The sequence below is a fragment of the Scardinius erythrophthalmus genome (assembly GCF_964197995.2).
Source record: "Scardinius erythrophthalmus genome assembly, chromosome: 23".
Lineage (NCBI taxonomy): Eukaryota > Metazoa > Chordata > Actinopteri > Cypriniformes > Leuciscidae > Scardinius > Scardinius erythrophthalmus.
Window position 1 is genome coordinate 25,769,681 of NC_138243.1, and position 17,357 is coordinate 25,787,037.

The following is a 17,357-nucleotide window of genomic DNA, read 5'->3' on the forward strand; positions in this document are numbered from 1 at the left end:
GCAAATAATATTCTCTTGCATTTCTGACGTAACGTTAGCCTAATAACGGTTATTTTAATTATTTTGTAGTTGGAAAGATTTTATTGTTAGTTAACCATCATGGGAAATTAGTGTCCGACAAGATATCAGTTTAATAAAATAACTGAGATCACAATAAAACTAATGTAAAATGCAATGAGTAAATAAATATACATTAAGTGTGAACTAGCAGGGTAATATCAGTTATCGTTGCGAATGTAACACTAAAATAAATGTGGTTAGTCTTCCTCTCAGAGGAACAGCAGCATGTAAACATTATCAAGAGTGCTGTGTGTAGACAGTCATCTGACTTTCACTCAATGCTTTTCATTATAATTAAAAGCTTAACCTGCCTTCTTAAAAATGCACGTAGACACAATGTTGTGAGGCAGGCCACACCTGTGACATTCTTTATTTCAAAAGCAGAATAATACATTCTGAGAATAAGAGAATAATAATGCTGTAAAGTTACCTGACAAAAGGCATAACATACAAATGATCACATATTCATTATTTACAGATGACCTGATTCTTTTAAAGTGCTTCAATATGTATCAATACAGTGCTCTGTCTACAAAACATTATACAGCTTCATAAACAATCTAAAATATTTTGCATAAAGAATGATATATAGCGCAATTTTGTTTACTTAGTGAAAATGTGGGGATCACTTCCATTGAATGCTTTGACCAAAACATTTAATAGATGATAACATGAAAACAGAAAACCAATCAAAGAATATTAGCAATTCAAATGGAAAAAGTGGACAGCAAAAACCTTTGGGGAAAATACTTAAATTCTTGAAATAAATCATATGTTATCAGTTACATGGTTGGGTGGATCTGCGGCAAGCCAAATAATAAACATTCAGGTTGTCACCATTTAGTGTGAGATGTCAAATCGGGTATACATCAACCTGATCTTCAGCTCAGTAGTGTGGTTTAGTGAAAGCCCCCTGTGATTTGCCCACAACCTTGTATTGTTGTTCATCCCATATTTGTGATAGTGCACATTAGATACAAAACCCTCTACTACAAAAATACTGTCCCTCAAACGGATTTCTTCATCGAGGTCAAGGACATTAGGATGCTGGGGTTCTCCTCCATGACACGGACTAGAAGATTGTCTATATACTGCTCCAATTCCCCTATCTTAGAGTCCTTTTGTGAAAGCTGCACCTTCTGCTTTTCCAACAAGTTTATGAGTTCTTCGTTGGTTAACTGGGAGTACGGCCCTGTCCCTTTAGCCTCTGGGACCTAAAAGATAGTTGGAACACAGAAATATCATCTTTAAAAAAAGAGTCAAGTGAGAGGAACAACATCTTAAACGCCATATCAAATTTCTGTTCAATGCATGGTAAACGGTTGCACAATAGTAGATGAGAAAAAAAAAGAAAAAAAAAAGCTTACACTACCTTCATCTTGACTTGCATGTCATCTGTAATTGTAGCAGATCTGGAATTGTCTTGGGTCTCTCTGAGGTCTGGATGATTGTCAGTGGTGCTCAAGGGTTTCACTGCATGTGGCCTGACAAGAGAAGGAGAGCTGTAAGTCTTACAGGCAGATCTAAGATTATAGGGGTGGAATACAAAGCAGTCAATCAGAGGACTCTGCAAGAAGATAATTATAAAAAAAAAATACAAAAAGAACAAATACATTGAGCCCTGAATTTGTTGGCTTTAATGCAGTGTTTCCCAACCCTGTTCCTGGAGGCACACAAACACTACACATTTTCCAACTCTTCCTAATCAATCACACCTTAATCAACTCATCAGCTCGTTAGTAGAGACTTCTAGACCAGAAATATATGGGTCAGATAAGGGAGACATCCAAAATGTGCACTGTTTGGTGTGCATCCACAAGCAGGTTTGGGAAACATTGCTTTAAATGTACAACTGAAAATTGAAGCCTTTATTTCCAAAGATGAAAGTGTTCATATCTGTGGTTTTCGATGATTGGATAACCATTTTAGAGTTAATGTAAAAGGAGAAGGTTCACACTGGGAAATTGAACCCCATCCATTTCACCAGAGACTCTGAAAAGGCAAAGTTTATACCATTGTGTTTTTAAGAAAGACTAGCAATGTGGAACATCACATGGAAGTCCCAACAAGGAGTAATCTAGGGTCCAGAGTGTGATCTGATGTAGGCCAATATGCACATCTTGCAGTCAGGCAATAAGTTACATGAACTTTTGTTGTTGTCTTCAACAGACACCATAATAAATAACTTATAATAACCTCGCTACTTTTTGGGAAATTACACAAACATTATAAGAGCCAATTATAAGAGTTTTTGATGTTACTTGTCTAAAGAACAAACACAGTTGGCCACATCAAATGACAACTTCAACACCAAGCAAAGGGTTCTGTTGGTTATCAAACACACAAGCAGTAAGCAACAATTCGGGCAAGACAGGGGTACTAGATCCTGCTTCAGGAAGGCCAACTTCCTGCAGATTTGAGCTCCAAGCCCAAATAAACACACCTGGACAAGATAATCAAGGTCTCCAATATTGTTAGAAACTTCTAGGGCTGCATTACCTAAAAACAAGTAGATCATAGACCACTAGTGCCAATGGTTTCTACGATCTACTAATGCTTTTGGGAAACGCAGTCCATGCCAGTGTGTTGCGGCAGGTTAGAGCTATACTTTGCAGTACAGTGGCCCTCCAGAAACTAGGTGTGCATCATTTCACATAATTTATATTCATGAGCCAAGATCATCCTAATACTACCGTCTGCTCTCCACTGAAATTGAGTAATTGAAAATGACAAAAAAACAACTTCTCTTGAGAGTAATTCTGTGTCGAACATTTCAAACTTTTCAATTCTCAAGAACTTTGAATTTTGACTAATGACTAACAGGAACCTACCGTCGACATCTGCTACTACTTCTAAAGGTCTCTAAAAGTTCTACGAGAGGCCTCACCTGCAGAGTTTGAGGGCAGCAGTATCACCTGTTCTCTCATGTTCACTTCCATTATCCTGCACAGTGATGGCCTTAACATCAATCGGTGAAACTCTGGCCTGTGGCAGAGACCGGTGCCCTGACCCTTGGCCTGCTTCCACTCTCAGAGGAGAATGTTCAGTCTTAGTTTGCACTTCATTTTTCTTGAGAGCTTGATTCAAGATTAGAGAAGGGTTTCCATGGGATAGGGTAAAACATGAGGTTGACATGCTACTATTAATAGTTAATGACTTGTCTTGATCTGGTCTGGTGGGTTGACTTGTTGACTTCAGTACAGCTTCTGGTTGCTGGCTTGAGTTCTGGTTGCCAGTTGCTGCTGAATTGGCAGGAGGCAACGGGGCCCGACTCTTTTTGGAAACACCAATATCAGGCAGGACATTTTCGATATGGCAAAGAACTGTTCCAAGGATTGGTTCAGACCTTAAAGAAATGTCTCTTTCAAGAAAGTCTAGTTTACACTTTGCTGGCAAATCCTCATGTCTACATTCTCTCGAAGAAAGGTCATCAGAGTGCACAGACTCAGGTTTGGTGGAAGGCTCTTCAGATACATACTTTCCAGTAAACTGGTTTGAAGACTCATCTAGTTGATCAATGCAAGAGTTTGAGGTAGCTCTGTCTTCAACAAGGGATACATCATGTTCAGTCAAATAGACGTTACGAATGGCTAGGTTGTTGGGTTCGGGTTCAGGTTCAGATGCAGAATTCTTGCATGTTGTTGATTGTAATAAAGGCTTTGGAGCTGGACCCTTGTTGTGTTTATTTGCTTTGACGTCTGTAGATATAAAAGGGTTGTTTTTTTGTCTGTTACTGGGAAGACTCTGGCTAAGATGTGATACACTGGTGTTCCTAAAATTGTCTGCGTCAAAAGTCCTTGACTCATCATGCGAGACTGGGCGCCCTTGGTTCATCTGGTCTTTTTCCTGGAATCTAGTAGTTCTCCATTCTCCAATATGAAGAGTCGTCATAGATTGGTCTGCATGTTCGTTTTGCATTTCTTGCCTGTTCTTTGAGACATCTGGTATTAAAGGTGCGGGACGTTTGTCTTGTCGTAAACTGCAGGAATCAGAGTCTCCACCTTCCTCAGATGCTCTAGATTGAAAACTTTGTGTGGCTTGAGGAATTGCTGGTGCTCTTGGAGGGATGTCTGGTTTTTCCATCTGCACCTTGTTCTGGGGAGGCACCGGGGCACGTCGTTTCTTCTCTGATCTTTCTGTGATGTTTCTGAGACTGACAACGCTCTCTGTGTTTCCGCTAATAACATCAGAATCATCTAAGAATGGGTTGGTGTTTGGCACAGATGCTTGTGAAAAGAAGTTTCCAGAAACAGAAGAACTGAAGGAGCAGGATAATGAGAGGGAAGATTAAACTCGATCAAACACATCTGCTAAAAGTCTAAATACGTTGCAAGATAAAGCTATTGATTGCTTTACTCAATAGCAATCAAAACCACTGAAAGCATTAAACACATTAAAACTGACCCTATTTACTTTCATTAAAAACCAGGATTAAAATTATGCCATAATTTACTCACTTTCATGTCATTCTAAACTTGTTTGGAATAAGTCTATGAACATTTATTACATTTGAGCAACAAAGCTTTCCGAGACAAATTCAGAAGGAAAATTTGAGGACAGAACGTTCGTTCTTTAACTGCTAGAGATAACTGGTTTAGATTTAAAGAGCCACCCACAAATCGTGTTGTCTACTTCCAGTCTCCTACACATTCCAGAACCATTATGAAGCCCTCAAGTCTAAACACATGAGTCAGAGAAAAGTAACTGCTTGATCAGCTGTTTTCCAGGGAAACAGATTTCTCCAGTTTCCTCTGGGTTAGACCTCAATTAAGTACCACACAAGAGTTAACACAATGAGGGTTAGAGACCTTATAAATATCTGTCAGCATTAATGCATCTCAGCAGAAAATAAATAGATAAACAGATACGACAGTAAGAAAGATTTTGTTTATTCAGGTTTTTGTATTTCATTTGGTTAAGGGTTATTCAACTTAGTCGATATGGCAATCATCTTCAGAAAATATGACAGAGAAATACTAATATAAGTTGTACATGTCAATATTATACTTGGAGTCCTTGAAAAAGTTTCAAAACAACTGCTTCTCATGCCAGACGTTTTTAGGACAAGAACAGACACGCTCACAACACACACACACACACACACACACACACACACACACACACAGTACTGCATATTTCATAATGGTGCCAAAAGCTCTTAGAGGACGGTGTTAATCATGGCAGCGTGGTGTTATGAACCCTACCACACTGAAATCGAGTCTAAGCATACCACAGAAACACTGAGAGACACTTCCATGCCTTTAATATTAAAGCTGTGATCACAGGTCATGGATTTGCCTTCCAGCAGAATTGGTAAAAAGGAGAAGTTTGGAGAATGATTTGAAACAGCTCTGTGAATTGATACATGAATGAGTTATGAAGAACATGGACTGTCAGTAAGCTCCAAAGACGTTGAGTTGTTAGAGTCTGCCGGATGTCTGTCAAGCCACAAACTTCATGAAAAATGAGTGCTTCCTTTTGGTTCTGATTGGTAAACAAACTTGGAGGGACGGGGACATTAAATTTAACATTTAATTTAATATTCAACAATAATATTGATCTGCCTGCATTGACTATTATACAAGAACTGAACTGAGCTGGACGATGACGTCACGGTTTATATATAAATGAACTAAATTAATAACTTTTTTTAAAACAAAAATTTGGACTGTGACGCTATTTTCTTCTGGAAACAAACTTTTTTGCATTATTTTCCTATTATCTCTGTAAAGCTGCTTTGAAACAATCTGTATTGTAAAAAGCGCTATATAAATATATGTGACTTGACAAGTTAAATACATTCAACTGCCTGGTCAATTTGCGGTCAAGTAAATTTTAATTAAAAAAAATTTAGTAGTTTGCTTATTCACATTTTAGAACGGTTTATGCAAAATCCCATTTGTCCAAAATCTACCCCACATACAGTAGCTGCATATTAAACATAAAAAGTGTTCTGATTGGCTGATTTTAACACTTCCCACAGCATTTTGCTTTCACCGAGGACAGAAAAATTAAATGTCATATTGTGTTTTAGGGCCTGATTCATGTAACACAAGCAGATATTCTGTGTAAATCATAAAAACTAAATTAAAAACATTCTAAGTATTTACATGAAAAATCCGTTCATGTTTCATGAATAATGCCGAAGGGTGTAGTATAAATACACAAGCTTCTGTGATTTCAGGTAACAAACTGACCTTGGCTTGACCGCAGACACTTTGGTTGAGCGACTAAGGGCTTCAGGTTGAGGAACGGTGGCTTGCTCGAAGGGATTGGTGGAGCTCTCGTCTACTGAGAGAAGGTCTTCAAAGGGATTGGTGGATGGGGTGAAGTCTGAGTTGATCTTGTCAGGTGCTTTACTTGTATTCAGTCGAGCACTCCTGGGTTTCACCTCGGGCCGCTGTTCTTTCTCTTTCCTCTGTCTCTCCATTTCTTCTTTCTCTTGCCTGATTCTCTCCTGGTCTGCTTTCTCTTTCAGCTTCCTCTTCTCCTCTTCCTCAGCCATTTTTCTCACCTGCTCCTCTCTCATCCTTTCTTCCATTTTCTTTTTCTCGAACTCCACCTTCTCTTTTTCCAGCCGTAACCTTTCTATCTCTTTCGTTTCTTTCTCCTCAGTCATTCTTCTCTCCTCTTCCCTTTTCCTCTTTTCCTCTGCTTCCACCTTTTCTTTTTCCTTCCGTCGTCTTTCCTCTTCTTCAGCGCGTCTTTCCATCTCAATCTTTCCTGTCTCTCCTTTTTTTCGCAGCTTTTCATTCTCAAGTCTTGTTCTCTCCTCTTCCTCCATTTTTCTCTGTTTATCTTCTTCCTTCCTTGCCTTTTCCTCTTCCTCCATTCTCTTCCTTTTCTCCTCTTTGATCCTCTCCTCCTCAACCCCTCTTTTTTCCTCTTCCTGTCTAATTCTTTCCTGTTCCTTCTTTATTCTGAACATTTCATCCTGCTCAATCCTTTTCCTTTCTGCCTCCTCTTTCTCAATCCTTCTTTCCACTTCCTTTTTCTCTAGCTTCCTCTTCTCTTCCTCCTTCTCCATCCGTTTCTGCTCCTCTTCCCTCTCTATCCTCTTTCTCTCTTCCTCTCTCTCAATCTTTTTTCTCTCCTCTTCCTGTTTCTCTAGCTTCCTCTTCTCTTCCTCCTTCACCATCCGTTTCCGCTCCTCTTCCCTCTCTATCCTCTTTCTCTCTTCCTCTCTCTCAATCCTTTTCCTCTCCTCTTCCTGTTTCTCTAGCTTCCTCTTCTCTTCCTCTCTCTCCATCCGTTTCCGCTCCTCTTCCCTCTCTATCCTCTTTCTCTCTTCCTCTCTCTCAATCCTTTTCCTCTCCTCTACCTGTTTCTCTAGCTTCCTCTTTTCTTCCTCTCTTTCCAACCGTTTCCTCTCCTCCTCTAATCTCTTTTTTTCCTGTTCTCTCTCAATCCATCTCTCCTCTTCCTTTTCAGCCTGTCTCCTTTCCTCCTCTAGTCTTTCCCTGACTTTCGCTTCCTGTTTCCTCTGTTCCTCTTGTTTTCTGTGCATCTCTTCCACTGAATTCTCTTGAGTTTGCAGGTCAGAGGTTTTAAGAGAGGCCACTGAGGTTTTCTGCTCATGACCTCTGCGCAGGTCCTCCATGGACCCATGGCCTGAGCTGTTCAGGCTGAAGGTGGAACCAGCTCTGTTCTCTTGCTCTTTCGTGTAGACGTGACTGCCATTGATGCACACATTGCCCTGCACCATGCCCGTTCCAAGAGAGCCAGTACCTTGGGAAACCTTGCTGTCGGAGCTTCCAGTCCGCTTGTGCTTCAGAAATTGAAATTTCTTTTTGCCTTTGAAGATAAAAAAGAGATATCAATAATATAACACCACTGAAATTTCTCACTAATTTAAAGATTTCGGCAGACACCTGCACAAAACAAAAACAGCAGACGGACTGAATGAAAATGCAAATTCACTCTCTGACAGTAGGTGGCGCTTACGGAACAGCAGTGGTTTCTTTAGGTAACACTTGTACACAAAGCAGCGCTGCGCTTGTAAACACTATTTTATACGGAGGTAAGAGGAAAAGAAAATGCAATCAATTAAAATTTTATATTTTTCTTCTTATATTTTTAAACATTGTGAACAGAGAGCTTGTTGTGCCTGGTACAGTATTTGCTCTGCTGGCACGTCTGCTCTCTTCTTCATATCAGTCTTCAACGTGTCCCGTCTCTGTCCTGTGCTAACGTCCTGTTTACAGATTTCGAAATATTTCCACACAAATGAGATTTTGGTAAATGATTGCAATGCAGTTTGTGCGCAAGTCCAGAATAGAGATCGGCCAAAATAAAACAAAACGTATGGCCGGTCGACTGGTGCATCTCTATTAATATAGGTCGGAATTTTAAATGAATATGACTTGATTCCTTATGTCATGGAGAAATACTTTATAGTTTAAATAGTTTATAAATGTACTAACCTAGAAGAACAATATGGTAGTAGCAGATATATCAATATTGCAGCAATGCATTGTGTGGTGATACCTTCAGGAGACTCTACATTTAGGCCAGACGATCTGCTCAGACTGATGGCCGAGTCTTTTTCAGGCAGGGTGGCGAGCGTGGACATGGACTGGGACATGTTACGGTGCAAACCCGGCTTGGGTGCAAAGAGAGACTTCAGTTTATTCTTCTTTTTGGCTCCAGGTGTGACGTCAGGTTCTTCCTCACCCTCGCTGTCAGTCAGTACCTGTCCAAATGAAGGCACAATGGCGGAAGCAGAATCTGACATCCCATCTTTCTTTTTCCCTTTAAGCTTATCCTTAAGCTTGCCAAGCCGTGAGCGTGACTTGTCCGGCCCAGAGAGGTCGTACATGCTGGCTGTCATGTTGTTCCTCATGAACTGAATATCTAGGAGCACCTCACCCCGGTCTTTGTCAGCTTTTCCCGTCTTGCCCATCAATTTAAACCATCTGTTGGAAACAAATAGCACAGGATGTTTAGTTTCAAGCATTTTTCATTTCCCAGAGAACCCCCGTCATCAAAGAAAAAAGAAAGCCAGAGGCAAGATTGAGATAAAATATGAGATTTTAGAATAAGATTGTGTCGTGCCATGTAGTTACACTTTGCAAAACTGGTCAGAATTGCAAAAATGACAAGGTTATTGTGCACTCAAAGCTATGGGATTCCAAAGTCCAAATAAATAGTTTTATGTGATTGTTGACATTCTTCAGCGACTAAACCAGAGTGGCATATTATGGTTCAATGACCTAGACACTGACTTGTTATAACTCAAGGACACTGGTGGAGCATGATTTCAGGGTCCAAAAATAAATAAATAAATACTAATATTCGACTGCATTGGACAGTTTGATTTTAAACCCCTGCATTTTCCTTTTGGGCATCAATAAAATAGGTCCATCAATCTAAAATGCCCAAAAAACAATGTACAGCCTTGAGCAAGCTGTTTCTGAGCAACAATAAGAGACATAACATGTTGTAGGAAATTAATGACTGAGCTACTGAGCTAACATGACTAAGAAACAACAAACTTAGATCCATAAATAACAGAGGAATAAGATGAGGACACAAGGGTGCTGTAACTGCACACAGGCCTCATTTTATGGAAAAGCAGTGGCGTATGGCTGTGAGAATTGAGTGGGTGGCTTAGAAAAGCAATTTAGAGAAAGCTCTGTGAATGACACATTACTGACACTCAGGGCAGAAAACACACTTTGGCATATTAGGGTCAGATGAGGAGTAAACGAAGGAAAAAAAATGGCAGTTCACTAAAACCTTATAAGAGCCAAACAGGTTTCTTTAAACAACTTTAATCATTGTAGGAAAATCCAATATAAAATATGCCAGACAGTGCCTGGCACAAGGTTTGGCGATAAAATAAATCCCCAAGTCTGTGTAAATAGATTCACGTGATTGATGACATTCCTCAACGCCAATAAACCAGAATGGCACGTTGCAGTTCAATGACCAAGTGACTGTCTTATCGTAACTCAAGGACACTAGCGGAGGACAATGACTTAAACTCTACTGCATAGAGGGATGATTGTCTCAAATGAAAGTGCATTTTGAAATTAAAATCTGCATTTTAGACAAAATAGGAAAAAGCTATATATAGGCTAAAATACGACCGTGTGCCTGACTTCAGGGTTTGGCAATGAAATGCTTGGATAATTGTCTTGTTTTCTTCTAAGAGGTCCAGGGGGGGGGGGGGGGGGGGAATGGAGAACTGCTGAGGATCACTATTGAATAGAGTCTTTATGCCTCTCAACAAGCCACTTAAACAGCAGCTGCTTTTGTTTCACAGACAAGGCTTAGATTAAGCCAGGATTAGACATTTAAGTAGCTTTTTAATCATGCCTTAGGAAAAAAAAACATTACTGGTGTGCATCTTGACACAAAACAATGGCTGACATATTTGAAGATATTTTTCAGTTAACAGCTCATTTTAGTGTGTGAAACCAGGGGTTTGTGTTCATGATGACAGAACATGCACTGGACACAGTGAGTAATGCAGTGATAATGCTGTGGAGAAAATAACATGTTGGGCGTGTGTTTAAATACTCTGTGTCTATCTGATGAATAATACTGTGATGACTCTGGAGCTAAATATAGCATCTAACCCTGGGATTATTAGTAAATGATCTCTGCCGCTCTCCTACGCCTCAACAACATTTAGCACCATTATACAGCACATCTACGTCAGATAATAACATACTGGCTAGTAAGAATGGACAATATTGCTAAAAACAACTACATTTCGGCCATGAAATTTATATATTTGCTCTGAAATGGCACAAAAAGCTGTTTTTTTTTTTTTTCAGAGAAATCATAATCAAAATATAGATTGTTGTTGCCAAGCAGAAGTAAAACAAGAAGTACACCAACTTAGTTAAGTCTTGTTTTCCACAATGGTTTGCATTAAATTAACTTGAATGATTTTTATGCAACATAATATATCTTAACAGCAATATTCACCTATATATTAACTAAAACATTTTAAAAGCATTTAAAATTTCAAGACCATTTCACAACTAGGTTATCATTCAAATCATCACAATGTTGGTTCACTTTGTTCTGACAACAAAGCAATATTGAATATGCAATAAAGATTTTATCATCAGGCTTTTAATGTCACTTGACTACATTTCTGAATCACAGCATGGATGTTTTAATGTTTACTACATGGGAATAATCTAATATTTGATATGGCAGAGTTTTGGCTTTACTAGACATAAAACTAAGAGCCTGAATAACTGAAATCATGGTGTAAAACAGGAATTTCAAGGCATTAAAAAGAAGTGGTTAAAGGGCTGGTAACCAGAAAGTTGCTGAATCAAGTCCTGGAGAGACTGAACCATAAGCAATCACAATTATGCCTTTAAACAATACATGTTCAAACCAACTAATTGCACAATGACAAAAGAAACGGCTTTGCACATCTGGGAGGTGCTCATTTGACACGACATGTTCGGACAACACCTCACACCAATAGAAATGCACTGATGCAAACTGTGATGTCATTCAGACCGCGGTCAACTGCACACAAGTTGCATTACAGCTCTGTTCACAGAAGGGAAGTTACAACAGGGTGTTGTCTTGTTTGAGAGGGTTTTTTTTTTTTTTTTACACCTTTTAGATAAACTTAACTAGTCAAGAATTAACCTAACATGAAAACAAGCTATTTTTAATAAAAAAAAAATTAAGTCTGCCACACACACACAAATGTGTGTGCATTAAAATCATGCAATGTCATTACTTTAAAATAATATATTGAAGTGATATTTACTTTTGATGTTACATCATGATTTCTCCATTAAAAAAAGATTTTCTTAAAATGTTCCTCATAAAATTCACTCTTAAAATTATCTTTGGAAACAATTGCCTATACTATTATGGTTTGTTAATACTTTGAATTAGGTTTTTATTTTTAAATGAGTTTCTTTAGTTTTTTTTTTTAGTTTTAGTATTTAGTTTTAGTTTATTCAGTTATTATAAATTTAGTTTTATAGTACTTCAACAAAAAAAAAGGTATATATATATATATATATATATATAGTTTTAGTTAGACAGCTAAATAATCTTATTCTATATTCTCACATTTTACATGGTCAAGCTCAACCATACAGCATAGGACAAAGTGATCAAACTATTTTTTTTATTAATTTATATGGTAATAAAGTTGTAAAACAATTATTATTTCACTAATTTAACACATTAAATACTAATTTCACTAATTTAACTCATATAATTGTTTATATGACCGATGGTTCATTGACCATTGAAGTGACTGTTTTGTACCCTCCTTATGGAAAGTGTCAGGTAAACTAATAAAAAAAAAAATAATAATAAGTAAAGTTCTTGATAAGCTCATGTTCCGCCCTGAAAGATCCTCAATAACAGCTGTGCCCTGACAGGAAGCACTCGCAGCATCAGATGAATCAGCACTGGATGTCTCATTGTTCCAGTGTGTCTCTCAACAGCTTGACTTCCTGTATGTGCCAGTGCGCTGATAAGACCGCTGACTGACAGGACTGTTTTATCACACACAGCAGCGCAGGGACCTTGCTTCACTTAGCCTAGTCGTTGATATTCAACAAACTATCTATGTTGCTCAGAGATATTTTGTCATGTGACAAAAACATGATACTTTATAGGAACTTATTGATATTTCCAAACCAGTAACTTTGTGTAACAATACAAAGTGGGTTGAAAATGAACAATGTTGGTAGTATATGTAAATGAACAATGTTTACTCGTTCTCCATGTTACCTGGGCCGAGAAATGCATTTGTCAGAAAAAAACACAACAGTTTGAAATGTTGATTTCAAACACTGATTTTCCATGGCAGAATTCTCTCCATATTTACGACTCTTTGCAGCCTTTAGTCAATGCCTACAACGCTCTGGATCCTTCACTGGAAACCGCAAGTAACTCACTCCCGCTAAACGTTTACTATTTGAATTCCTGCACCCGGCAACAGTCGACACCATTATGACTAAACGTTTGCTAGGAAGTATTTCCTACTAAAGCAAGGCGATATTTGACTCTGGTAAGCCTAACCATAACAGACTGGTGGAAGCGGCCTTGGACGGCAACATGCCCAGTTTTCCTACCCATTTAAGTCTTCATAATCTTGAATTATTTCTGCTGTGGTGAAAGACATTAAATTTAGCTTAATGCAAAAATCAAGCGTAGCGCCAGTTCTGGCAGGTCCCGTTAGTCAAGCTCGCATCAGCTGGCTCTCAGCTGGTCCACGTCTACCTATAGGAATACGAAGCCCATCACAGCACCCATATGTAATCAGCAGCTATTGTGTTTCTCAGGAGCGAATTACCCTCCTCCCTCCCCAGCTCCTCTCGTCAGTCAGGATTTGGCATTCTGATTCCCCTTGAATCAGAATAAATTCTCGCATGTCGAACATTAAAATCTTGAATTAATGATATCTGCAATACATTCATGTTGGCTCTGTTCTGTTTACCCTAAGGGGGGGTTATCGCTGCTCTCCTGCTCTTATCCATGCTAGGATATCCATGCTTGCCCAGAACAGAACCATACCGCCAATCCAAACTGTATGCTAACTGTCAATCGTATTTGACGATAGTGGTTCTGACAGAACCTGTAATATTCAAAGGAGACAAGACAACAACAGACTGCCAACAACGAAAACTTTGTTAGCAGTCGGAGAAGACGTGCTCCCATTCCGCCTGAGTTACTGTGTCGAAGTCTCAATGGAAAAGGTCACACAGAAAGAAACGGCTGATGCCTTTCGGGAGCTTCTGTATTAATGAGGCACTTAGCATATTTTAGCATCCTCTATATGTATGACAGAGAGAAAACTAAGTGCTTTCTTGACTTTGAAGTCTGAAGCAGTTGACAAGCCTTGACTTTATGCCACGCTAACAGAACTGGAGTCATCAGGCAACGTGTGTCAAAGCCTGAGAGAGAACTGGGGCACAAACAGAACAATCAGAAACCACAAAAAGGGATGTTAGATATTTGACCTTCTCCAAAATACTTTTTTATTTAAATAACTGCACAATATAAGAGGGGAATCTGAGTGTAAGATTAAATGTGCACAGAAGGGGTGTGAGTTCCACACCAAGGCTCTGATGGGTGTTAAAACACATACACTGATGTTTAAAAGTATAGGGTTGGTAAGGTATTTTAATGTTTTGAAAGAAGGCTTTTATGCTCAACGCTGCATTTATTTAATCAGAAATACAGTAAAACAGCAATAATGTGAAATATTACAATTTAAAATAACCATTTTCTAATATTAAAATATTTTCAAATGTAATTTATTCTTGTGATGCAACTCAATTTCAGCATCATTACTCCATTCAGTCACATGATTCTTCAGAAGTAAATGCTGATTTGCTGCTCAAGAAACATTTATTATTGTTGTTAAATATTCAAAAGAACAGCATTTATTTGATAGATATCTTTTATAACTTGATCAATGTCTTTACTGTCAATTTTGATCAATTTAACGCATTCTTGCTGAATAAAAACATTAATTTCATCTCAAAATAATAATCATCATCTCAACTGACTCCGAACGGCAGTGTAACTGACTCTGTTAGCCTTAACTAATATAAGTAACGGCATTTATTTTCTAATGTTATGATAAAAGAAAAAACAGTAACTAGTTAGGAACAGTAGATAAGAAAATACTGATATCAGTGAAATTGACAGCAATGAGAAGTACAGGAAATAATTAAAGTTTTAGCAGAAAGAATTAAACAGCTTCTTGGAAATTAAGCAATATACTGGTTTCAATGCAAGTTATGCTTAATTGATGTAGCATAATGTTGATTACCACAAAAAAAAAAAATATTAAAAATAATTTAGGTTAAACTTACAATTGGAAAAAATAAACAGTAGATTTAAAAAATATATATATGTATTAAAGATTCACATTTTTTTTTAGGTCCTCCAAAAATTGGCCCCATTCAACCTTCATTTTTTTTTTTTTTTTTTTTTTAAGAAAAGGAAGGACATGTGTTGTAAAATCAATTCATTTTGTGGTAATCGACACTACCGCAAATGCTGTCAATTGAGCTCAACAGCATCGAATCTTGAATATTCAAATGAGATTTTCCAGCGATAACACCCTGTTGATGTCAGTCAGCCACAAGATTGGCAATCTAATCCTTCAAATCACCATAAGAACGGCAGATCAGTTCACAAGAAACACAGAGGTCCAGTATCATACGAGTCCGCTTACTTCGAGACACCTGACTGTGTTTCCGGTTCCTCTGACCTGAGGAGAACAGCAGCCCACGCTGAGACAAGATATCACTTACTTAGCATAATAAACTATCACATCACAACAGGAAACGTCTCAGTCAGACTCAAAATAACCAGACAGCATAGAAGCCAGTTCATTAGAAAACAGCTTTCATTCTGACTCAACAGCGAGATGAACAACAATTATTCGGCAGAAGGCCAGACGTGCGCTGGCTGCCTTTGAGCATGAGATTGAATTAGTTCTCGTAATGAAAATGACCAGACGAGGTGTACTCAAAAGCTTTATGCATTTACAAGCAAACAATGAAAGTCATTCAGGGAGCAGGTGAAGAAAACAAGCTCTTTAAAGCAAGCTCTTCAAAACCAGAAGGTCAGAATGCTGTGACGGATTTGTGTGCCACTTTTTAAATTTCAGTTCTGACCTTTGCTGATTTGCCGTGACTTATATTACAATGATGTCTAGAGCTAAACTAATTTATTCATGAAGTCTGTGCATAATGTACACCGTGTGGCTCTGGATTACAGCGAGATGAAACGATCACCAGATCTTTTGTTGGTTTCACCAGACCTTTAACAAATATTCCAATGGAATGCCAGTGGAATTTCCAAACAATCCTAATAAGGTCAAACCAGAATCACATATTATCCCACTGTATAAACTGAAATTCTGAACAAATAAACCCAAAACAGGAATTTCTATCCAACAAGTTATTATCAGTTTGATCTTATTATGAGTTTCCACATTCGATTAGCGTTCATTTAGGATTTTCTGATCCTTAAAAGAAAACATGGAGGTCTGTGACGGTTCTGGTTGAGGGGGGAAAAATCCTGTTTCCTTCAGTTTAGTCGACCATGACCAAGTGCATGAGAGAACGCCAAGCTCAGCTCATTATTTCCATATGAGGAAGATTTGATGGCATCCTTCAGCACAGAAGCATGCTTGTGAAATACCATTCAAACACTAATAAGAAGCAGAGAAAAGTTACATGCCCTTGAGAAATGCCTTAGTTTGTCAGAAGGATATCAGATATCCTCGGCCAAATGTGTGGTGTGTGTGTGTGTATGTAGGCCCTATATACATATAATTATACACACACACACACACACACACATACATACATACATACATACATACGTGTGTGTATATAATTATAATAATAAAATATTTCTGTGTAATGGATTTCATGTGACGCAACAGAACTCAAGAATGCACAAGTCATCAGGATACATGTAGAGTCACGTTCACTCACTCTGGTTTATTACGGGATTTATCGTCCTGGAGCTCCAGGAGGTTGACGGTCGCCTGACCGAGTGTTTTATCGGGTCCCATCAGAGCCCGGTGCATTACACACACCTGTAGGGTGCAGCGCTCCGCGTTACTGGGGTGAAAGAGCGGCAGGTCGAACGCGGCCTCCTCTTTCCACACCGGCGCGACGCTCTTCTCGGCCACCGAGGTGGAGAACTTATCCTTAGCCACCTGCATGATGGCGTACGCGTCGTTGGTGCCATTCTTCCCTTTGATCCGCAACCCCCGCGCCTGGAGCACCGTTACCTGGACGCTGGTGGGATACCACTGCTGGCTTTGCTCTGCCAGAGACATTTCTGTGAAAACCTAACCAGTTTCCGTTGGAAATGAAAAAGCAACAAGGACGCGCGAGCCGTCCTGCCAGAAGAGAAGTTGTGTCAAAGGTCCGTTAGTGTTTCGCTGGAAAAGTTTCACTTATCCTGTGAAGCAACAAGTGAGCGTCATTCTGAGGCCACGCCCACACGCCTGTTCATGTGGAGCAACTGCGTGTGGGCGTGGCCTGTTGTGACGCAACGAATAATTGTTTCATTGGGCAGAGCTGGAAACAATCTACCCCGCACTTATTTTATTTATTTATTTATTTATTTATTTATTGATAGTGTAAATTTAACATTCATAAATGTGCATTTAAAAATGAAGTGAAGCATTATATTGAGTCAATATTGCCCTCGAAGAAACAAAAAGCTATTCAAATTTTACAAACATGTAGGCTACATTCTTTAAAGTATTCCTATAATACTGTTTATACCTCCCCCTAGCATTTGAAATGTATTGAATT

General features: G+C 38.7%; 1 protein-coding gene across 2 annotated transcripts; it reads right to left on the reverse strand.

The window, feature by feature from the left end:
* Nucleotides 1–387: 387 nt before the first annotated feature.
* rab11fip1b (RAB11 family interacting protein 1 (class I) b) lies at nt 388–17,075 on the reverse strand. Of its 2 annotated transcripts, XM_081355050.1 has the most exons (6): nt 16,524–17,075; nt 8,548–8,975; nt 6,258–7,854; nt 2,948–4,318; nt 1,433–1,544; nt 388–1,274 (listed from the first exon to the last, which is right to left on the reverse strand). In XM_081355050.1, the coding sequence occupies exons 1-6, from the start codon at nt 16,871–16,873 to the stop codon at nt 1,068–1,070; spliced, it is 4,065 nt and encodes a 1,354-aa protein (XP_081211176.1). In that variant the 5' UTR covers nt 16,874–17,075; the 3' UTR covers nt 388–1,067. The 2 variants fall into 2 exon arrangements, with proteins under 2 accessions (XP_081211176.1, XP_081211177.1); XM_081355051.1 differs by lacking the exon at nt 2,948–4,318.
* Between the last annotated feature and the right edge of the window lie 282 nt (nt 17,076–17,357).

What these genes read in the sequence shown, in the direction of transcription:
- rab11fip1b (XM_081355050.1), bottom strand. Translation starts at nt 16,873, where the DNA reads ATGTCTCTGGCAGAGCAAAGCCAGCAGTGGTATCCCACCAGCGTCCAG. An exon ending in GCTGCCCTCAAACTCTGCAG is followed by an intron (nt 1,545 to 2,947) that starts GTGAGGCCTCTC and finishes TTCTCTTGTCAG; the next exon opens with GCCACATGCAGTGAAACCCT. An exon ending in ACATGCAAGTCAAGATGAAG is followed by an intron (nt 1,275 to 1,432) that starts GTAGTGTAAGCT and finishes ACTATCTTTTAG; the next exon opens with GTCCCAGAGGCTAAAGGGAC.